Here is an 18,903-nt window from a genome sequence, read left to right on the forward strand (position 1 = left end):
TAATTTAGAATACCCAATTGGGATAGGGGAATGATCTTTCTAAAAGAACAAACAAAAAATTAAAGAAATAAATAGAAAGTAAATAACTGGGCATCCTATTCGTAACCCTCTCGTGGATCAGGATATGAATTTTGGTCATCTTGATCTAAAATAGTTAATAAAAGAGTGAACTACACTAGCCCAGTAAGAATATCACACTATTCACCGATACATAAATGAAGGTTGGCAAAAATCATAAAAACAACTAATGGAGCTCTTAATTTAAGTAAATTCATTTATCATAAATAAAATCATTTATTATATACTTACCGTAGCGAGATTTTCAAACTGACCTATAAAGGTAATAACACAAACAATCATCATAATCTCATTTTCAATTAGTCATAACAATAACTTTCTCTTTTTATCTGCCTACTAGTATCTATGGAGGTCCATAAGGATGTCCCCACTACGTATGAACCCTTATTCAATATTGTCAACTAATCGACCGTCCTCATACCCCGTCCGGTATGAGCGCAAAAAATATCATCTCTCAATATCTCGTCCGGTATGAGGGTAAAATGGGTCATCTCCATACCTCGTCCGGTATGAGTGCCAAAAATATCATTCCTCAATACCATGTCCGATATGAGGGTAAAACAGGTCGTCCCCATACCCGTCCGGTATGAGTGCCAAAATACCAATCCTCGATACTCCGTTTGGTATGAGGCAATGTTCACAGTAGGGTTCCCTATGTACCTGATCCGTCCATCATCTCGCAGGATATTCAGTAAGGTTACCATTCATCCATTCACTTAATCAAACAATTTTTCGTTTATATTTAATTTTTTAGTTTTATGATTTAACTATAAATCACGCAAAACAAGTAATACATGCATAAAAGAAACACAACTGAATCATCTTACCAATTTCAGTGTATTATTATTTATTTAAAATAATAAGATCAACAATCAGTTAAAACATGACAGACAGTAATAAATAACCAGTTCCGACTCCATTAGCAACATGTAATTAATTATCAAAATTTTCTAAATTACGCAAAATATCGTATTATTTATAATTGAACTTTAATTCTATAACAGAGAATAAGGTGATGGATTCTTACTCGAATCAGTATTTGAAATATTAAACTTTCAGCTGCGCCTACTGACGGTCCTCGGGTTTCCTGAATTTTTCTGTAGAGATTAAAACACGTTTCAAGTACCTAGAAATACCCTAAAAAATTCAAAATCGATGTTAAAAATCTTTTTTGACCAATTTCGAAATTCTGGCACGGTGACACCGCCGTGCTTTGGTGATGACACCATCGTCTGTGGTGGTGGTTTACCTCGGATTGACTGTTTTTGGTCGGTTTTATACTCATCCATGCGAGAAAATACGTTAATAGGCATCAGTTGGCAGAAAAAAAGTTTTTTTTTAAAAAAACTCACCGGCGGCTGGATTTTCTAGTGCGACGGCTCTGCCGGCTTACATTCGCAGTTGGACATTTTTCTTTGGTTAACCTGTAGAAAACAGAATGGTGATTATAATAGTGAAAAAATCGCACGAAATAGGAATCAGGAAAGGGCTCATCAGAGGCAGTTTTTGGTTTTCCTTGCGGCACTGACGCTGGGATTTACCCATGATTTTCGGCTCATCCGCCGATTCTTTTATTCTAATTTGGCCATGAGGGTGTTCAAAATCAAATTTTGAGCTAATGAAATTTTTTTTTACCTTTTTTGAGGTCGGAGGTGGCCCGATGCGGCGACAGACAGTGGTCAGCTCCATTCTCCAGCGACTGGTTCTTCTTCTTTGGTGGGGGTTTGGCAGTTAGGGTTAGAGTTCGGTGTGAAGTGAGGTATTTATATCCGTCTCTCTTTAATATAGACCGTTCATCACATTTGATCTCGACCGTCCGATCTTGTTTAAAGAAAAAATAAATCTAGACCGTTCATCGCGATTTGATATGGACCATACGAATGCGTTTAAAGAGGGAACGAATTTGGGTCGTTCATCGCGTTTAATCGCGACTGTCTGATTGCACATGAGGAGGGAACAATCCGGACCATCCACGTGCGCGGGAACAAATCCGGACCGTCTGATTGTGAGCACACGGATTGCCAGCATGGACTTTCGTGTGGCACCGAGTCAGCGTGCCTTCCCACGTGGCACGCTCCGGTTCGTCGAGCTGCTGACTGGGCAGTCCTACGTGGTATATTTTTTTAAAATTACGTTTTAACCCCTAGTTTCTAATTTTTCTTTCAAAAATACAATCCGAACCCAAATTTTCTCCCATTTTTTTCAAAATTATTTTCAATTTCATCATTTACCTAGTTTTTTTAATTTTTACATTAAATAAAAATTTAAAAATTATATTTAAATATATTTATTATTATTATTATTATTTATTTATTTTTTATTAAAAAAATTAATCCCGGTCAAATAAATATTAAATTATTATTTTTCTAAATATAGTATCTCTACTTTTAATTACACTCAATTTTTAATTACCAATTTAAAAGGGTAATCTTTATTAGGATACAATTATACATCAAGCCTCTAGGAGAAAAGATGCATCAAAATATTTGCACCATCATATGTAATTGAGTCTTTACATCTATTAAAGGGATATTATTATTATTATTCATTGTATAATATCTTATAAGATTGGTGAATTTAATTTCATGGAATATCATGATTAAATTTTGAATTTTAATTATAATAATTATAAGATTTTAGTGATATTGAAGTAACTGTAAGAAAATAATTATAATTGCCTCCATTAATAGTTAGTGCAATATTAATCAATTACATTTTAAACCTATCTTTCAACATTGTCATATATTAAGAACAATGTTGTAATATCTGGGCCCAAAATTTGGTTCGAGATTAATTTTAACATTTTAAATATATAAAAAAATTTATTTTTAAATTAATTTATTTTAACTTTTGTTGAATTTATAGAAAAAAATAGGTTATGGATGAAATTGAAAATAATTTTTTTTTAAAATGTGAAAATTTGGGTTCGGGGGGGTATTTTTGAAAGAAAAATTAGAAATTAGGGATTAGAGTACAAATAAAAAAGATTTTTCGCTTAGAACCGCTCAATCAGCAACTCCAACGAACCGAAGCATGTCGTTTGGCAAGGCATGATGACGTCGGTGCCACGGGGGATGCCACACGGACAATCCGCGTGTCCTGTGATCGAATGGTCCAGGATCAATCCCGCGCGTGTGGACGACCCAGATTTATCCTCCCTTTAAACGCAATCGGATGGTTGAGATCAAGTCGTAATGAATGGTTCAGATTTATTTTCTCCTTAAACAAGATCGGACGGTCGAGATCAAATGCGATTAACGATCCAGATTTGTTTTCTCTTTATACGCGATTGAACGGTTGAGATCAAATGCGATGAACGGCCCATATTAATGCGAGATGGGTATAAATATTTCACATCACACTAAACCCAAACCCTAGTCGCCAGCCTCCTGCTAGAGAAGAAGAACCAGTCGCCGAATAAGGGAGCCAATTGCCGACTGCCGCCGCACTGGAGCCACCTCCAACCGCTAAAAAAGGTAAAAAATTATTCTACCCGCTCGGAATTCGATTTTGAGCACTTCTGTGGTCATATCGGAGCAAAACAAACGGAATGTGAGCTAAAAACTGCGGACAAAGCCTGACGGCGCCGCCGTAAGTAAAACTCGCAACCTCCTCAGATGAGCCCCTTGTTGTTTCCCGTTTCGTGCGATTTTTTCTACCATTGTGTTCACCGTTCTATTTTCTACAGATTGACAGAAGAGAAAATCTCAGCCGCGAAGGTGAGCTGACAGAGCTGCCGCACCTGAAAAACCCCACCACCGGCATGTTTCTATTTTTTGATTTTTTTCGGTCAACCGATGTCCCCTAACGTCTTTTTTTTCGTAGGGATATGTATAAGGACGGTTGAAACCAACCAAAACTGGTTGAAAATGGCCAAGACGAGGAAAACTGCCGCTGTTGGTAGCTGTGCCGTCGTTGGAGTACGACAATGCCACCGTGCCTGAACTTCAAAATTGGTCAAAAAGGATTTTTAACACTGATTTTGAATTTGTTGAGGTATTTTTAAGTACGTGAAGCGTGTTTTAATCTCCACAGAAAAATTCAGAAAACTTGTGGACCGTCAATAGGCGCAGTAGAAAATTTGGTATTTCGGACACTGATTCAAGTAAGGATCCCTCATCCTTTTATCTGTTACGATAAATTAAAGCTTAATAATTAATAATTGTGTATTTTTATGAAAAAACATAGAATCTTAAAAATAATTACAGGTCATTAGTGGAGACGGAACCGGTTAATTCACAATCGTTCAATTTCATATTTATTTTTATGTATTGCCTATATTTATTTACTAATTTACTATGCGTAACTCAATCGATGATTTTTAGGATCTTTTTAGTTATTTTGTTATTTGTTTCTCTTGCATTGCATGCCGGTATTTCGGTCATTAGTTATTTGACTGTGTTAAATTATATTGTTATTTAAGTTAACGGTGAATATAAAATGAGATATGGTTATTGCATGGTTGATTGTTATACTGATGGAAATCTGTATGAAAAAGACTTACTGGGTACCCGAGAAAGGACGGACAGGCTCGGTACATAAGGAACCCTACTGTGAACGTTACCTTAATCGGATGGGGCTGAAAAGTCCCTTACTAGTAAGGTTTTGGAGATATAGTTCACCTTTATATCAGACGGGGTATCGAGGTGGTGGAATGTTTGGCGCCCATTGGCGGATGTGGTTTGTGGACGACTGGTTAATTGTTTAATTAGATATTGGATTCACAAGTAGGAGGACATCTCTATGGACCTCCAAGAGTACCGGTAAGTAGGTAAAAATGTAAAATGATTATTTCTTATCATTTTATATGTGATAAATAATAGTGCATGAATATGAGTTTTCATAAGTTATTGTTTGGAAAGACTTGTTACACAATATGGAATAAATGACTTTCTTTATAATAAATAAATTTACATTAAATTAAGGGTTCTATTGGTTATTTTTCTGATTGTTACCAATCTTAAGTTTTTCGTATATGTGATTAGTGTGATATTCTTACTGACTAGTGTAGCTCACCCATTCATTAACTATTTTAAATCAAGAAGATCAAAATCCAAATCCCGATCAATAAGGGGGTTGTGAATAGTTCACCACTTGGACTCCCTTAAAGAGTTAGTAAAGGTCGTCTTATGATTGCTTAGTTATTTGTTTTTCGTTTATTTATTTAATTTTCGTTTGTTCTTTTAGAATGAATATTCTCATAATTCTATTGGGCATTCTAAAGTATTGTGTAAGAAATGTAAACATTAACTCTATTATTTCGTTTTCGCATTTAATTTATGACTTTATTTTTATACAAAATTTCGGATCTTTACAAATGTTGTATATTATAATCCATAAAGTAATTCTTTTATCTATTTTTTAAGAAAAGTATGATAATTTTTCTATACTATAACAAATTTAAGATAATAAATTATTAGGTTTTAATCAACTGTATGTACTTACATATGAAAAGTATCGTACATAAAAAGTTACCAAATTAATTGAGTCCGTTTAAAAATGATATGTTAAAATTAAATGAATTTTGAGCTTTAATACATCAAATAAAATGTGAACTTTTATATGCAGAGACTAAAGTATTATTTATAATTTTGTAAGAAGTTAAATTATAAATATGAAGTTATAGTTCTAAAATTATACATATAATTTTTCTATTCATACGCTCCATCACTTGAAATAAAAAGAGTGAGATAACTCCAAAGAGTTATGTAATAATTTAGAAAATTTATCGCAAGATGTGTGATTTTCTTCCGTAATAGATTCAAAATTAAATCTCTTTGATTTAATATGAGTACACTAATTATATTAAATTTAAATATATTTTTATTCCCTACACAAATTTGATTTACATTTTATATTTGCAAAATCGAAAAAGAAAATAATTTTGCAATAAAAGTCGAATTTGTAATCTTGACGGCAAGAAATTTGAGGAGGAAAAATTGGATTTTAAATATTTATTTAATTAGTCCAAAAATAAATAAATAAAATATAAATATAAGACAAGAAAATATTATGTATGCAAGTAGAGTATATATATATATATATATGTATATGTATATATCTGGGATACACTTGGGTTGAATGCAGTTCAACTCCACGTGCAAATGTCGTTATGAATTTAATTTAATTTATTTTTTCTGAAGATTCAATGTACCACCGATTTCACCATCCATGCAACGTTTAACCGACACTTCATCACATAATTATTTTTTGGTCAAGTAAAATATATATTTTTAAAAAATTATAATTTTAATATTTTAAAATATATATTTTATATAATAAATAGACAGAAAAAAATAACTATTTCACTAGTAGTCCCGTAGTTATTTCCCTCGAATATAAAGAATTTTTATGTATGTAATTAAAATTTTAATTTGTATATTTGACGTATCAAAATTTATTAAATAATGATAAAGTCAGATTAAATAAGTAACTATTATACGTTTTTCAAAAGTTTATAACTTTTTAATTCTTAATCCAAACCATACAATAATATTTTTGTCGATTTAAAGTTTAAAATATTAAAAAAAAATTAATATATGAGCATGCATATGTGATTTAATGTGTATTACTATATTAAAGCATAGTTAGTTTAATTAGTGATTTAATAAAGTTGATAATTAATTTTAAAGTATTAAATTATTATAAATTTAATGTGTAGATACTAAATTATTATTTTTAGTCTAATGATTAGCCAAATTATAAATAAAAAAATGATATGTGTTTTTAAGGAGTTATGATCTCTAATTTAAAACTGTTAATGTTTTTGTTTCTATTTTCAACAGAAAAATTTATGGACTCTAAAATTATTTTTAAATTAAAAAAGTCAAACCCTAATCATAAAGCACAATCAATTCCATAATGAATCAAACTATGTTTCTTCTAATTTCTTTTTTTTTATTCTACCGTTGAATTGAATATGGATGGTGATAAATATAATTATCAATATTATTTTTATTTTATTTTATTAAATTATTAGAGGAAAAATAGGTTAGGGACGTAATTGAAAGCAATTTTAGAAAAAAATTGGTGAAAATTTTAATTTGGGGAGTGTTTTTAAAAGCAAAATTAGAAACATGGAGTTAAACTGCAAAAAGAAAAAATTCAGTAATGTGGGACGGTCTAGTTAGCAGTTCCGACGAAGCAGAGTACGTTATGTGTCAAAATATGCTGATGTCGATGCCACGCGGAAGGCCACACAATCGATTCGCGTACCCAGCAATCCGACAGCCCAGGTTCGATCACTCAAACGTGAACGGCTTGGATTTGTTCTCTCTTTAACCGCGATCGGACAGACGAGATCAATTATAATGAACGACTCAGATTCGCCCACATAATTGGCCTAAATAGACAAAGATCGGATGACTCTTTTCGCTCCACGTCGATGCGAATGGATGATCCATATTGACGCAGGATGAGTATATAAATATCGTATCACAGGAGAACCCTAACCCTAGCTGCCCTGCCCTCGCCGGAGAAGAATGACCAACCATCGGAAAAGGAGATCGACCTCTGTCCATCGCCGCACCAGAGCTACCACCACCCACCAAAAAAAGTAAAATTCTCTTATACCTGCTCGGAATTTGATTTCGAGTCTCCTTATGACCATATCAGAGCAAAAGGGGTAGTGGATGAGCCAACAATCACGGACAAAGCTCGACGGAGCTGCCGTGACCGAAACCCAAAATTTCCTCTGATGAGTCCCTTTCTATTTTACGTTTTACGTGATTTTTTGACTATTGTGTTCATCGTCTTTTTTTATGCAGGTTAGTCGAAGAAGAAACCCCAGCTGTGAAGGAAAACCAGCGGAGTCGCTACACTCGGAGAGCCCCGTTGGTAGGTTCAGTTTTTTGTGATTTTTGGCCAACCAAGGTTCCCTAATGTGTTTTTTCATAGGGACACGTGTAAAATTAGCTAGGTTGAGGCGAACTGCCACCGTGGGCGGCAGAGTCGACACCGGAGCATGGCGGCGGCGCCGTGCCGGAACCCTAAAATTGACCGGAAAGGATTTTCGACACCCATTTGGGATTTTGGGGGTATATTTTTAGTTGTGTGACGAGTATTTTAGATCTCTGCAAGAAAAATCAGAAAACTCGGGATCCGTTAGGAGGCGTAGCAGATAGTGCGACGTCTCGAAACACCGATCTGGATAAAGATCTCTTACCCTATTCCCTGTTACGGTAAATGGAGGCTTAATAATTGATAATTGTATGTTTTTTATAAAAACTAAAAAAATTCTAATAATAATTACATATCACTAGTGGAGCTGTAAAACTGGTTAGTGTACGATTGTCCTAAACTCGTTTATGTGGCTATTTATTTTCCTGTACTGCCTAGATTGCTTATTGTTTCGCCATATAATTTAAATTATCATATTTAATTATTTTCTCGTTATTGATTGCTTGATTAAAATTCTTATTTGATTGACTTAGTTGAAAATAAAGACCCTGAGTATGTTTCTTGGTTATTAAGGTATGAAATTGTATTGTTTGTATAAATATCGTTTAATTAATCAGTGAATATGATATGAGAGGTTGGTATGTGCTTGGTGTTTGTTTTGTTGATGAAGGTCTTTATGTGAAAGGCTTACTAGGTATTTTGGAAAATGGCAGACAGACTCAATATATAGCGAACCTTACCGTGAACGTTACCTCAGTTGGATGAGGTTGAAAAGTTCTATACCATAAGGGTTTGAGAGATATGGTTCACTTTCATACCAGACGAGATATCGAGACAATGGAATATTTGATGCCTATTACTGGACGGAGTATGAGGATGATCAATTAATTGATAAATTTAAATATTTAGTTCACGCGTAAGATGACATCTCTATGGACTCCCAAGGGTACCAGTAAGCAGGCAAAAAAAAAAATTGTCGTTTCTTGTTCACTTGTGCGTGAAATTGAAAAGTTGTATGAATATTGGTCTCCATAGGTTGATTTTTGGAAAAACTCGTAATGGTAGGTTTGGAATAAACGATTTTCTTTATGATAAATGAATTTACTTAAATTAAGGGCTCCATTAGTTGTTTTGTAATTTTTACTAACATTTATTTTTCGTATAAATGATTAGTGTGATATTCTTATGAGTTAGTGTATCTCACCCTTTAATTAATCATTTCAGATCAAGAAGACTAGTATCCAGATCTCGATTAGTAAGATATTTAGTGGAAGTTAACCCCTAAGACATTTATTTATTTGTATTAAATTATTTATTTTTTATTTTTTACGAGTCACTGTAGTAGGAACATTTTCGTAACTCTATTTGACAATTTAATTTATTATGTAAGGAATGTAAACCCTAACATTATTATTCATTTCTGTATTTAAATTACAAATTTATTCAATTTAAGTTCCGGACCTTCGTAATAAATAAAATATATTGGTGTAGAAAATTAACCAAACAAATAAAAATAAAAAAGTGGGCAAAATGTTACTGCCACAAGCACTTTTTATTTGCATGTTCCTTGAATTATATGTCTAATGTTATATAATAAAGTTCTAATTTTATGATTTATGAGACTTACCTTTTTTATTGCAGGCTTCATCTTCTTACTTTCCTCCCTTCTCTTCTCTATTCCTATGTTCTTTGGGATTTTTCTAACTAAGAAGAGTGTTGGTGGCTATATATACATATATATATATATATATATATTGGGAAAGCCCAAATCTTTTATCTTTATTTATAATTAAATTCTTGATTCATTGTAAAACAATATAGAACTAGATTTTACATTATAATTGAGTATACTTGATTAATTGGTACATATGATTAATATGTCACAAACTTTTTTTTTTTTAACTTACCAGGTAAAAATAATTTAATATTAAATCATTATATTGCTGAAATTATGAAGCCTCTCAAACTTTACAATTGGAATTGTAATTATGTAATGAAACTTTACAAACTTAGTTTTTCAAATCTTATCTAAAATATAAACATTACTTATGATTTATATATTTGATACACAATTAAACTAACTTCACTTATATATCCACCTTCCCAATAATGAATTTGTATTTTCACTTGTTATGAAATAAATTATAAAAAATGCTTATCTTTGATGCACAATTAATTTTTATATAAATGTTCTTAATAATTTTCATATTTTATATATAATTAAATTAATTTCACTCGTATTTATTGTATAATATCGAATTTTTATTTCTAAACATTATAAAAGAGATTAAAGAACGCTCATATATGAATTAGACAAAATTAATTTAGAAATTGAATATTATATTTTTTTTAAAAAATTTAACACTTATTATATTTTATTCTCGATCATACTTATGGAATTGAAATTTGAATTAAATTTAATATAATAATTTAGCAAAAAAAAATGAGATAAACAATAAAAGTTACAAACTACATGAATACAACAACATTTAAAATGGGCTTTACTCATATCATTTTGGTCAATAAAATATGTTACGTAAGGAATAAATCAGATTTACAGCGAATTTAAATAAAACCACATTCTCATATTAAACCAAAGGGACGTAAAACTAAATCAAAAATGTATTTGAATCTATGATCGAAGAAAACTGCACGTCATGCGTTAAATATTCTAAATTAGTACGTAATCATTTAAAATTATCTTACTCACTCTATTTCTGGTGATGAGATATCATAATATAAAATCTTACATGTAATTTAGAAACCATAACCGCATATTTATAAACAAACCCTACATGTTATTATTTTTTTTAATTTTTAATTTGACATATCATAAAATCAAAAATAACAAATTTAGTCTCTACGTATAAAAATAAATCTCATACTTTAATTTAATGCGTCAAAATTCATTATACTCTTAACCGTATCAGATTACTTTTAACTAAAATTAATTAATTCGATATTATTTCATGTATAATAATTTACATATATAAACCTACATGACAAATTTAAAACCTGACATATATTTTCTTAATTACGTTTTAAAATTTTTATTTTTAAGCCTCAAATTCTTTTCTGTATAATTCAAAAGTACTTATAATGACATATCAAGACAAATCGATTTTTTTTTTATATACTATTTTTTTCTTATTTTCTTCAAAATTAGAAGAATGAAAAATAATTTTTACTAATTACTATTATTTTTTATTCAAATAAATAAACACGAGTTAAATATTTCATAATTCTTAATTTCCTTCCTTCACTCTTCTGAATTCAATCATAGCTTAAAAAAAAAAAAAAAAAAAACTTAGGCTCAGAAAATTGTGAACTCAACAGTTAAAAAAAAATAATACAGCTTTTAATTAACATTTTACAATTCTAAATTGGTGTATTAATTTTTTAATTTAACATAATGTTCGAAGGTGTTATCTTCATTCACAGACGTGTGCATACACATAATATTAATTATAAGAGTTCGTGCCACATTATTAATTTATTTAGAAGATCTCAAACACTTACCTCTTTTAGAATATTTTATTCAATACAAATTATTGTGTATATCGATTTTGGGTAATTAATTAGTTGTATTAGTGAGTTAATTAATAGGGTTCTGTCCGAATTTGGTATATGTTGACTGCTTAATTAATTTTATCTTGAAAATGTAAATAATTAATTTCATATAAATGACAAGTAATGGAACCCATAATTCCTAATTTGCAGAGTGATTAAGCAATTTAAGATTAGGGATATGAAGAAGCCGAGAATACCAAATTCCTAGAAGCCAAAAAATGCTTATGAGTTTGAGTGATTGACAAAACAACTTGTATGTATATGTATATGTATATGTATATGTATATGTATATGTGTATGTATATGTATTATTACTGTCCAAATTAAATGGTACAATTTAATATAAGAATTGCACATGAAGTGTGACGTTTTTATACTTGGTCATGTATTTTATATATTTTGTTATGTGTTGTTTTCTTTGTTGAATATATCAATATTATTATTATTATTATTATGATTTAATGCAATTTGATATAATTTTGAAAAATTACAATAAATATGATGTAATTATTTTGTTTTTAAATACGATGGGACTCTTGGGTGAATGAAAATACAAATTATTTTAAAAACCCATTTAAGATTAGGTTGAAAAATAAATTTTTATGTGTACTTTTGGCAAAAAAAAAAAAAAATTAAATTTTATGATTGAAATTTAATCAAATCATAATTAATTAAATGTTATCAAACTCGTAATACGTTATTAATGAACTTTGACATAGCGGTTAATCGCATTTTAATATATGATTTGAAATATAAATTTCAATTTACTTATTTAAAGTAAATAACATATTATATGATATTTAACATTTTATATATTATAGTTTTATTTGATGAGAAAGATGATAGAAGAATACACGTTCATTAACCGAGGGCAAAATGGTCAAAGTAAAAATAAAATTTTTAATAGTTTTTCGACGTGGAGAGTGATTAGAAATTAAATATTAGAATAATGAATTAATAAGGTAAGAGAAATTGTTAGATACGGGAGGGAGCACAGAAACCATAAGCAGAGAAAAAAAGAAGAAAAAAATGTCAGAGACAGCCAACCAAGGTGCAAGTATATATATATATCAGAAGGAAAGCGGAACGAGAACGCCTACCCACACAAAACAAAGACTGAAGAAGAAGAAGAAGAGAAGCTTTTGCTGTTTCTCTGCATAGCTTACGGCGCCTAACAATGGCGAGTGCAGGAAACAGAGGGATGTTTAGGGTGTCGGTTTGTGGGCAAGAAGAAATGGAGCAGCTGTCAAGAGATGGTAGCCAGTATAGTCTCACAACTGGAATACTTCCTTCTCTTGGAGCTAGAAGTAACCGAAGAGTTAAGCTCAGAAGTTTCATTATATCTCCATATGATCGCCGTTACAGGTGATGAAATTAGTTTCTTTCTTGTTTTTTGGAATCTGGGTTTGTCTTGTTTCATCCGTTCAGGAGCAAAGTTTACAGCTTTTTCTTCCTGGCGTATGCTTACAAAATATACGTATTTAATGCTGCGCTATGTTGACTTTACTGCTATTTTTGGTTTGATCAGTATTTAATTGTCTTTAGTATTGTTTTGGAATTTGGAAAGAAATTGCATTGAATCTCGTGAAGTTTCTTGAGTTAATCAAACAAGCATTACTTTTTGTTGTTTGTTTTTTAATTCATGAAATTTCATTTCTGTGCACTGTTAAGCCTTCTGTTTGATATTCCTGTCAAGTTATTCATGTCTTCTTTTGTGATTTGCTGAAATTTTTTACTTTTTTTTTTTTTCTTGTGGGTAAAGAAAAAAATTGTTTCTTTAGTTGCTTTGTGTTTCTGTAATCTCTGCACTTTATTTTTTTCTCGTATCTCAACAGAAGAATATCTGGAAAAATTTATTCATACTGATTTCATTTTAACTCAAAGTTCATTTCCTTATTTGTTTATTTATTTTTTAAGAATACTTCTTGTCTTTTTTCTTTTTTAATTTTGAAAAGAATGTGTCATTTATATTTTTATGTTTCTGGCACTATCCGGAAGCTGTATGACTATTTTCCAGAAGAAAGAATTTGTTTTTTTTTTTTTCTCAAATCTTAAATTCTGGGCCTTAGTTTTAGGATTTTTTGGTTGATTCTTTGCTAAAAAGAAGATTCAACTGAGTAGTTGAAGTGTAATCTATGTTCTTTTTCTTTCTTTTTTAATATTGCTTTATTCTTTGCATGAGTTTCAATGGTGGAATGTGAATTAAAAAAGTTAGGCATTCAGTGGCCAATTTTACTTGTTTATAGTGCTTTAATTGAATTTTCATAAGTCAAGACCAGAATGGATCCTAATAGGAAGCCTAGGAACCAAAACGTTGACTCAGTTGAAAATCATTACTGGATCTTATTTTCAAATAGAGAAAGCCACTAATGGACTACCAAAAAGTTGACTCAGGTGAAAACCACAAGTTGATCTTATTTTCAAGTTGAGAAAACCACTAATGGACTGATCTTATTTTCCAATGACTACTAATTCATTTTGAATTACCTACTCTGGTTTTAGCACTGCAATTCAAACCAATTTCTTCCATTATTAACTGGCATTAAACTGTTACGTGCAGGTTCTGGGAGACTTTTCTTATAGTTCTAGTCATCTATACTGCTTGGGTTTCGCCCTTCGAATTTGGATTCCTTACCAAACCAGAAGCACCATTAGCTATAACTGACAATGTTGTCAATGGGTTCTTTGCAATTGATATTATTCTCACCTTCTTTGTTGCTTACCTTGATAAGACTACTTACTTATTGGTTGATGATCCAAAAAAGATTGCTTGGAAGTACAGTACTTCCTGGTTGATCCTCGATGTTATATCCAGTATTCCATCTGAACTTGCTATGAAGATCTCTCCTAAACCACTCCATATATATGGCTTATTCAACATGCTTCGTCTTTGGCGTCTTCGAAGAGTTAGTGCCATGTTTGCCAGGTATATATATGTTTTTCTTCTTGTGACCATTTAAGCTTGCTTCATATGAAGCTTTTTTTTTTTCTTCTTCTCTGATTGTTTTAATTAGAGATAGTTAAGATTTTGGCACGAACTTTTGTTTCATTGTAACAGCTTGTTGGTTCTTTAAACAGACTGGAGAAAGATAGGAACTTTAACTACTTCTGGGTCCGATGTGCAAAACTTGTGTGTGTAAGTATCTAGCATAAGAACTGGACTAGTTTGACAAGATCAATGAGATTATGTAGTGCGCTTTGTTATTAAGATTTGGATGTTCTTTGTAGGTAACCATTTTCGCGGTACATTGTGCTGGATGCTTCTATTTTCTTATTGCTGCACGTTATCATGATCCCGAGAAGACATGGATTGGAGCAACCATGGAAAATTTCCTTCAACAAAGCTTATGGATCAAATATGTAACTACAATGTACTGGTCCATCACTACGCTAACGACTGTTGGCTATGGTGATCTGCATCCAGTAAACACAAGGGAAATGATCTTTGACATCTTTTACATGCTTTTCAATCTTGGATTGACGGCATACTTAATTGGTAACATGACCAATTTGGTTGTCCATGGAACCAGTCGAACTAGAAAATTTGTGAGTAGATTTATTATAATTAACATATTGTATTCTTGAAGATTCATACTTCTGATGAATGCTAACAATATTTCTTTTGGTGTATTTCGCTTTCAGAGGGATACAATACAAGCTGCCTCTAGTTTTGCTCAAAGGAACCAATTACCTCCTCGTCTGCAAGATCAGATGCTTGCTCATTTGTGTTTGAAGTTCCGTACAGACTCAGAGGGACTACAGCAGCAAGAAACCCTTGAATCTCTTCCTAAAGCGATCAGATCGAGCATCTCACATTATCTTTTCTACTCTCTGGTTGATAAGGTCTACTTGTTTCGTGGGGTGTCCAATGACTTGCTTTTCCAGCTGGTAATTCACCATTCTGGCCTTCTTAACTAGATGATTTTTCCTTCAAGTGTGAGCCTTTATCTTTCCTTCTTGCATAATACGTGTATTAAATTTTTATATGTAAAAATTTGAAGGTTTCAGAGATGAAAGCTGAATACTTCCCTCCCAAGGAAGATGTGATTTTGCAGAATGAAGCACCAACAGACTTCTACATCCTTGTTACTGGTGCTGTGGTAATAATCTAACCTGATTTCTTTCTTTTTGAGCTTTCATATACGTGGTTTAAAATTATCGACATACACCAGAAATTGATAATAAGAGAATATTTTGATGGTAGTCAGTTTTGACTAATGTTAGTCTCTAATCTTTTGATTGCCACACAGGATCTACTGGTTCTCAAAAATGGAGTTGAACAGGCAAGTTTGAAACTGTACTTCTTTCTCTTCTTCGAATTAATGCTTTCCGAACTGGGTTATTAACGTGCTACATGAGATTAACATCGGAATTTTCTGCAGGTTGTTGGAGAGGCAAAATCAGGTGATCTTTGTGGTGAGATTGGAGTACTTTGTTATAGGCCACAGCTTTTTACAGTGCGGACTAAACGACTGTGCCAACTGCTACGATTAAACCGTACAACTTTCTTGAATATCGTTCAGGCCAATGTTGGAGATGGGACTATAATCATGAATAATCTCCTTCAGGTGTGTATATAATCAAACAATCAGAACATTGTAACTTGATATTGTGATGTTCATACATTATATTCTTACATGCGAGTAGATTTTAACATGATATTTTCTTTCTTTATCTGTGGGGCAGCATTTGAAAGACCTCAAAGATCCAACCATGGAGGGAGTTTTGCTAGAGACCGAGAACATGCTAGCACATGGTAGAATGGACCTACCTCTCAATTTATGCTTCGCTGCTCTCAGGGGAGATGATTTGTTAATGCATCAGTTACTAAAACGAGGCCTTGATCCGAATGAATCAGACAGCAATGGCAGGAGGCCTCTGGTTTGTCAAATTCTCTTTCTTTTCTCTATTCTTTAGTGGTTTCTTCGGAATAATATTACTGACTTATTTTTCCTTTTCTTTGTCTTGGTTTTATGTGAATTTAGCACATTGTTGCATCCAAAGGAAGTGAGAATTGTGTACTTATCCTGCTTGACTATCATGCAGATGTTAATTGTATAGGTACTATCCGGATCTGAGACTTTACTTTTGTTTACTTGACGTCAGCTGTTTGTATATGCTTCATATATAATATGGGTCCCGCATGTATAAACTAGCCCCCCAATAATTCATACTTGATTTGGCCTTTACATATATAAAAATCTAATCTTTGGAAAGAAATGTAATTCAAAAACCTTCCTTTTCATGATGTAATTCTGATACAACAGAAAATGCCCAACAGGGTGTTCTTATTCTTTTCTTTTAAACTCTTCTGTTAATCGAGGAGTGGCAGGAATCACGACCATTTCACCGGATCTAACGCTGTCTGTTTGCACCATGTTATATCTTATGAGTTGTTTAGGTTTTTCTATCTGAAATTGAAGTCAGTTAAACCGATTAAATTTGTCTTCTCTATATTTCTTTTTAGTTGGTGAAATAGACTGTTATTCAAATATGATTTTCGATACTGACCCATGTCACTAAACTAGAAGCATGCATGTGCTATGATCTCATGCCATTCATCCATTCCATTTGTTTCTAAATTTTGTAAACTTAAAAATTGTAGAAGTCAATTCTGCAATTATTGAATTGTTCAAACTAGTAAGATTTGTTTCCAAGTTGGAGCATAATGCATGTATTTTACATATTTCGATTATCCAAATAAAATAAGTCAACAGAAAGCTTACCTTATCAAGCAGCTTCATATCTGCTGACTTTCATACTGAGAAATGTATTCTATCTACTTTATATTATCCCAAATTCTTTATCATGTGCTGGCAATATTATTTTCTTCCATGTCCGTGTCTAATGCCTTTGATTAGGATTTAATATTTAATATTCTTGAAAAACATGAGAGAAAACTATGTATTTGTATATTTGCAGAGTGGTTGAGGTGATTTATTTAATTTTTACTTGTATATGTGCAGATTCGGATGGAAATATACCATTATGGGAAGCAATGCTTGCAGGCCATGATCATGTTGTGAAGCTATTGATAGAAAATGGTGCAAATATCAAAATGGGAGATGTAGGTTACTTTGCCTGCACAGCTGCAGAGCAAAACAACTTGAATTTGCTCAAGGACATAATTCGTTATGGAGGGGATGTAACAAGTCCTAGGAACAATGGTTCTACGGCCCTACATGTTGCGGTTTGTGAAGGCAACACTGAAATAGTCCAGTTCCTCCTGGACCATGGAGCTGATGTCGATCAACCAGACATCCATGGTTGGACTCCAAGAGATCTGGCTGACCAACAAGGGCATGAAGACATAAAACTTCTATTCCAGGCAAGTAAAAAGAAGGCAAAAGCTCCCTCTGACACTGCAGTTCCTGAGCAGCAGCAGAAGCAGCAATCGCAGAGGCAGCAAGAGGAAGGTGTGAGATTTCTTGGGAGATTTACAAGTGAGCCAACTATCCAAACTGTCAGATCCTTCTCAGCCACAGATGGGTCATTTGGCCAATCCCGGCCAAGACGCAGGAGGAGCAACAATTTCCATAACTCTCTTTTTGGAATAATGTCAGCTGCTGCTGGGCAAAGAGCCTTTCCATTTACAGGTACTGAGACTGCTAATACTTACAATAACAATGGCTCCATCAGGGTAACCATTAGTTGCCCAGGAAAGGGGGAGCCAGAGGGTAAACTTGTTTTGCTTCCAGGAAGCTTTCAGGAGCTGAAGGAGTTAGGTCTCAAGAAATTTGGCATCATGCCTACTAAAATTTTAAACGAAGAGCAAGCCGAAATTGACGAAATAGAGGTGATTAGAGATGGTGACCATCTTTATTTTCATCGTTGATGCTGGATTAAAAAATACTAACAGAACAAACTCTTTATAGAACCACGAGTCTTTGTGCCTGTTTGATTTGAGCTTCAGCTTCTGCTACGAGAGTGAAAGATAAGAAAAACTTTTACTTTCTTTTTCAAAAAATGTTTATTATTTAGTAAAAATGGCCTTTTAAATCCATTTTAGAAACTTATCAACAGTCAGCTGCAGAAGTTAAGTAGAAGAAGCTAAATCATGCAGGCACTTTCTTGTAATGTACATAGTAATAGCTGAAAGTTAAGTTTTTCCATTTTGGAGTCATGTCTGTTGTAACACCACTGAAAGATCTTGATTAAGATGAGCCAAGAAGCTGACTCCATCTTTTCTGTTCATCTGCTTTGTTCAAATTCAATACAAATTTAATCAAAGCTGTAAATTACCCACTAGAATATTATCAAGCTTTGAGTTTATTATTACTTTCTTATAAATCTCAATCTATGTTTTAAACACAAATGAATCTATCTAGATGTTGTTCACCTTTCCAAATTCATAAT

The 18,903-nt window shown here is 32.3% G+C and overlaps 1 protein-coding gene across 1 annotated transcript; it reads left to right on the top strand.

Annotated features, from left to right (window-relative positions):
• Nucleotides 1-12,590: 12,590 nt before the first annotated feature.
• On the top strand, nucleotides 12,591-18,825 carry LOC110825882 (potassium channel AKT1-like). Its single transcript, XM_022056414.2, has 11 exons — nucleotides 12,591-12,912; nucleotides 14,108-14,473; nucleotides 14,626-14,683; nucleotides 14,776-15,093; nucleotides 15,190-15,435; nucleotides 15,549-15,647; nucleotides 15,798-15,830; nucleotides 15,930-16,115; nucleotides 16,234-16,428; nucleotides 16,533-16,608; nucleotides 17,514-18,825. Exons 1-11 carry the CDS (start codon nucleotides 12,725-12,727, stop codon nucleotides 18,380-18,382), a joined length of 2,634 nt encoding a protein of 877 aa, XP_021912106.1. The 5' UTR covers nucleotides 12,591-12,724; the 3' UTR covers nucleotides 18,383-18,825.
• The last annotated feature ends 78 nt before the right edge of the window (nucleotides 18,826-18,903 follow it).

The sequence above is a fragment of the Carica papaya genome, chromosome 7 (assembly GCF_054855325.1).
Source record: "Carica papaya isolate Zhongbai chromosome 7, ASM5485532v1, whole genome shotgun sequence".
Lineage (NCBI taxonomy): Eukaryota > Viridiplantae > Streptophyta > Magnoliopsida > Brassicales > Caricaceae > Carica > Carica papaya.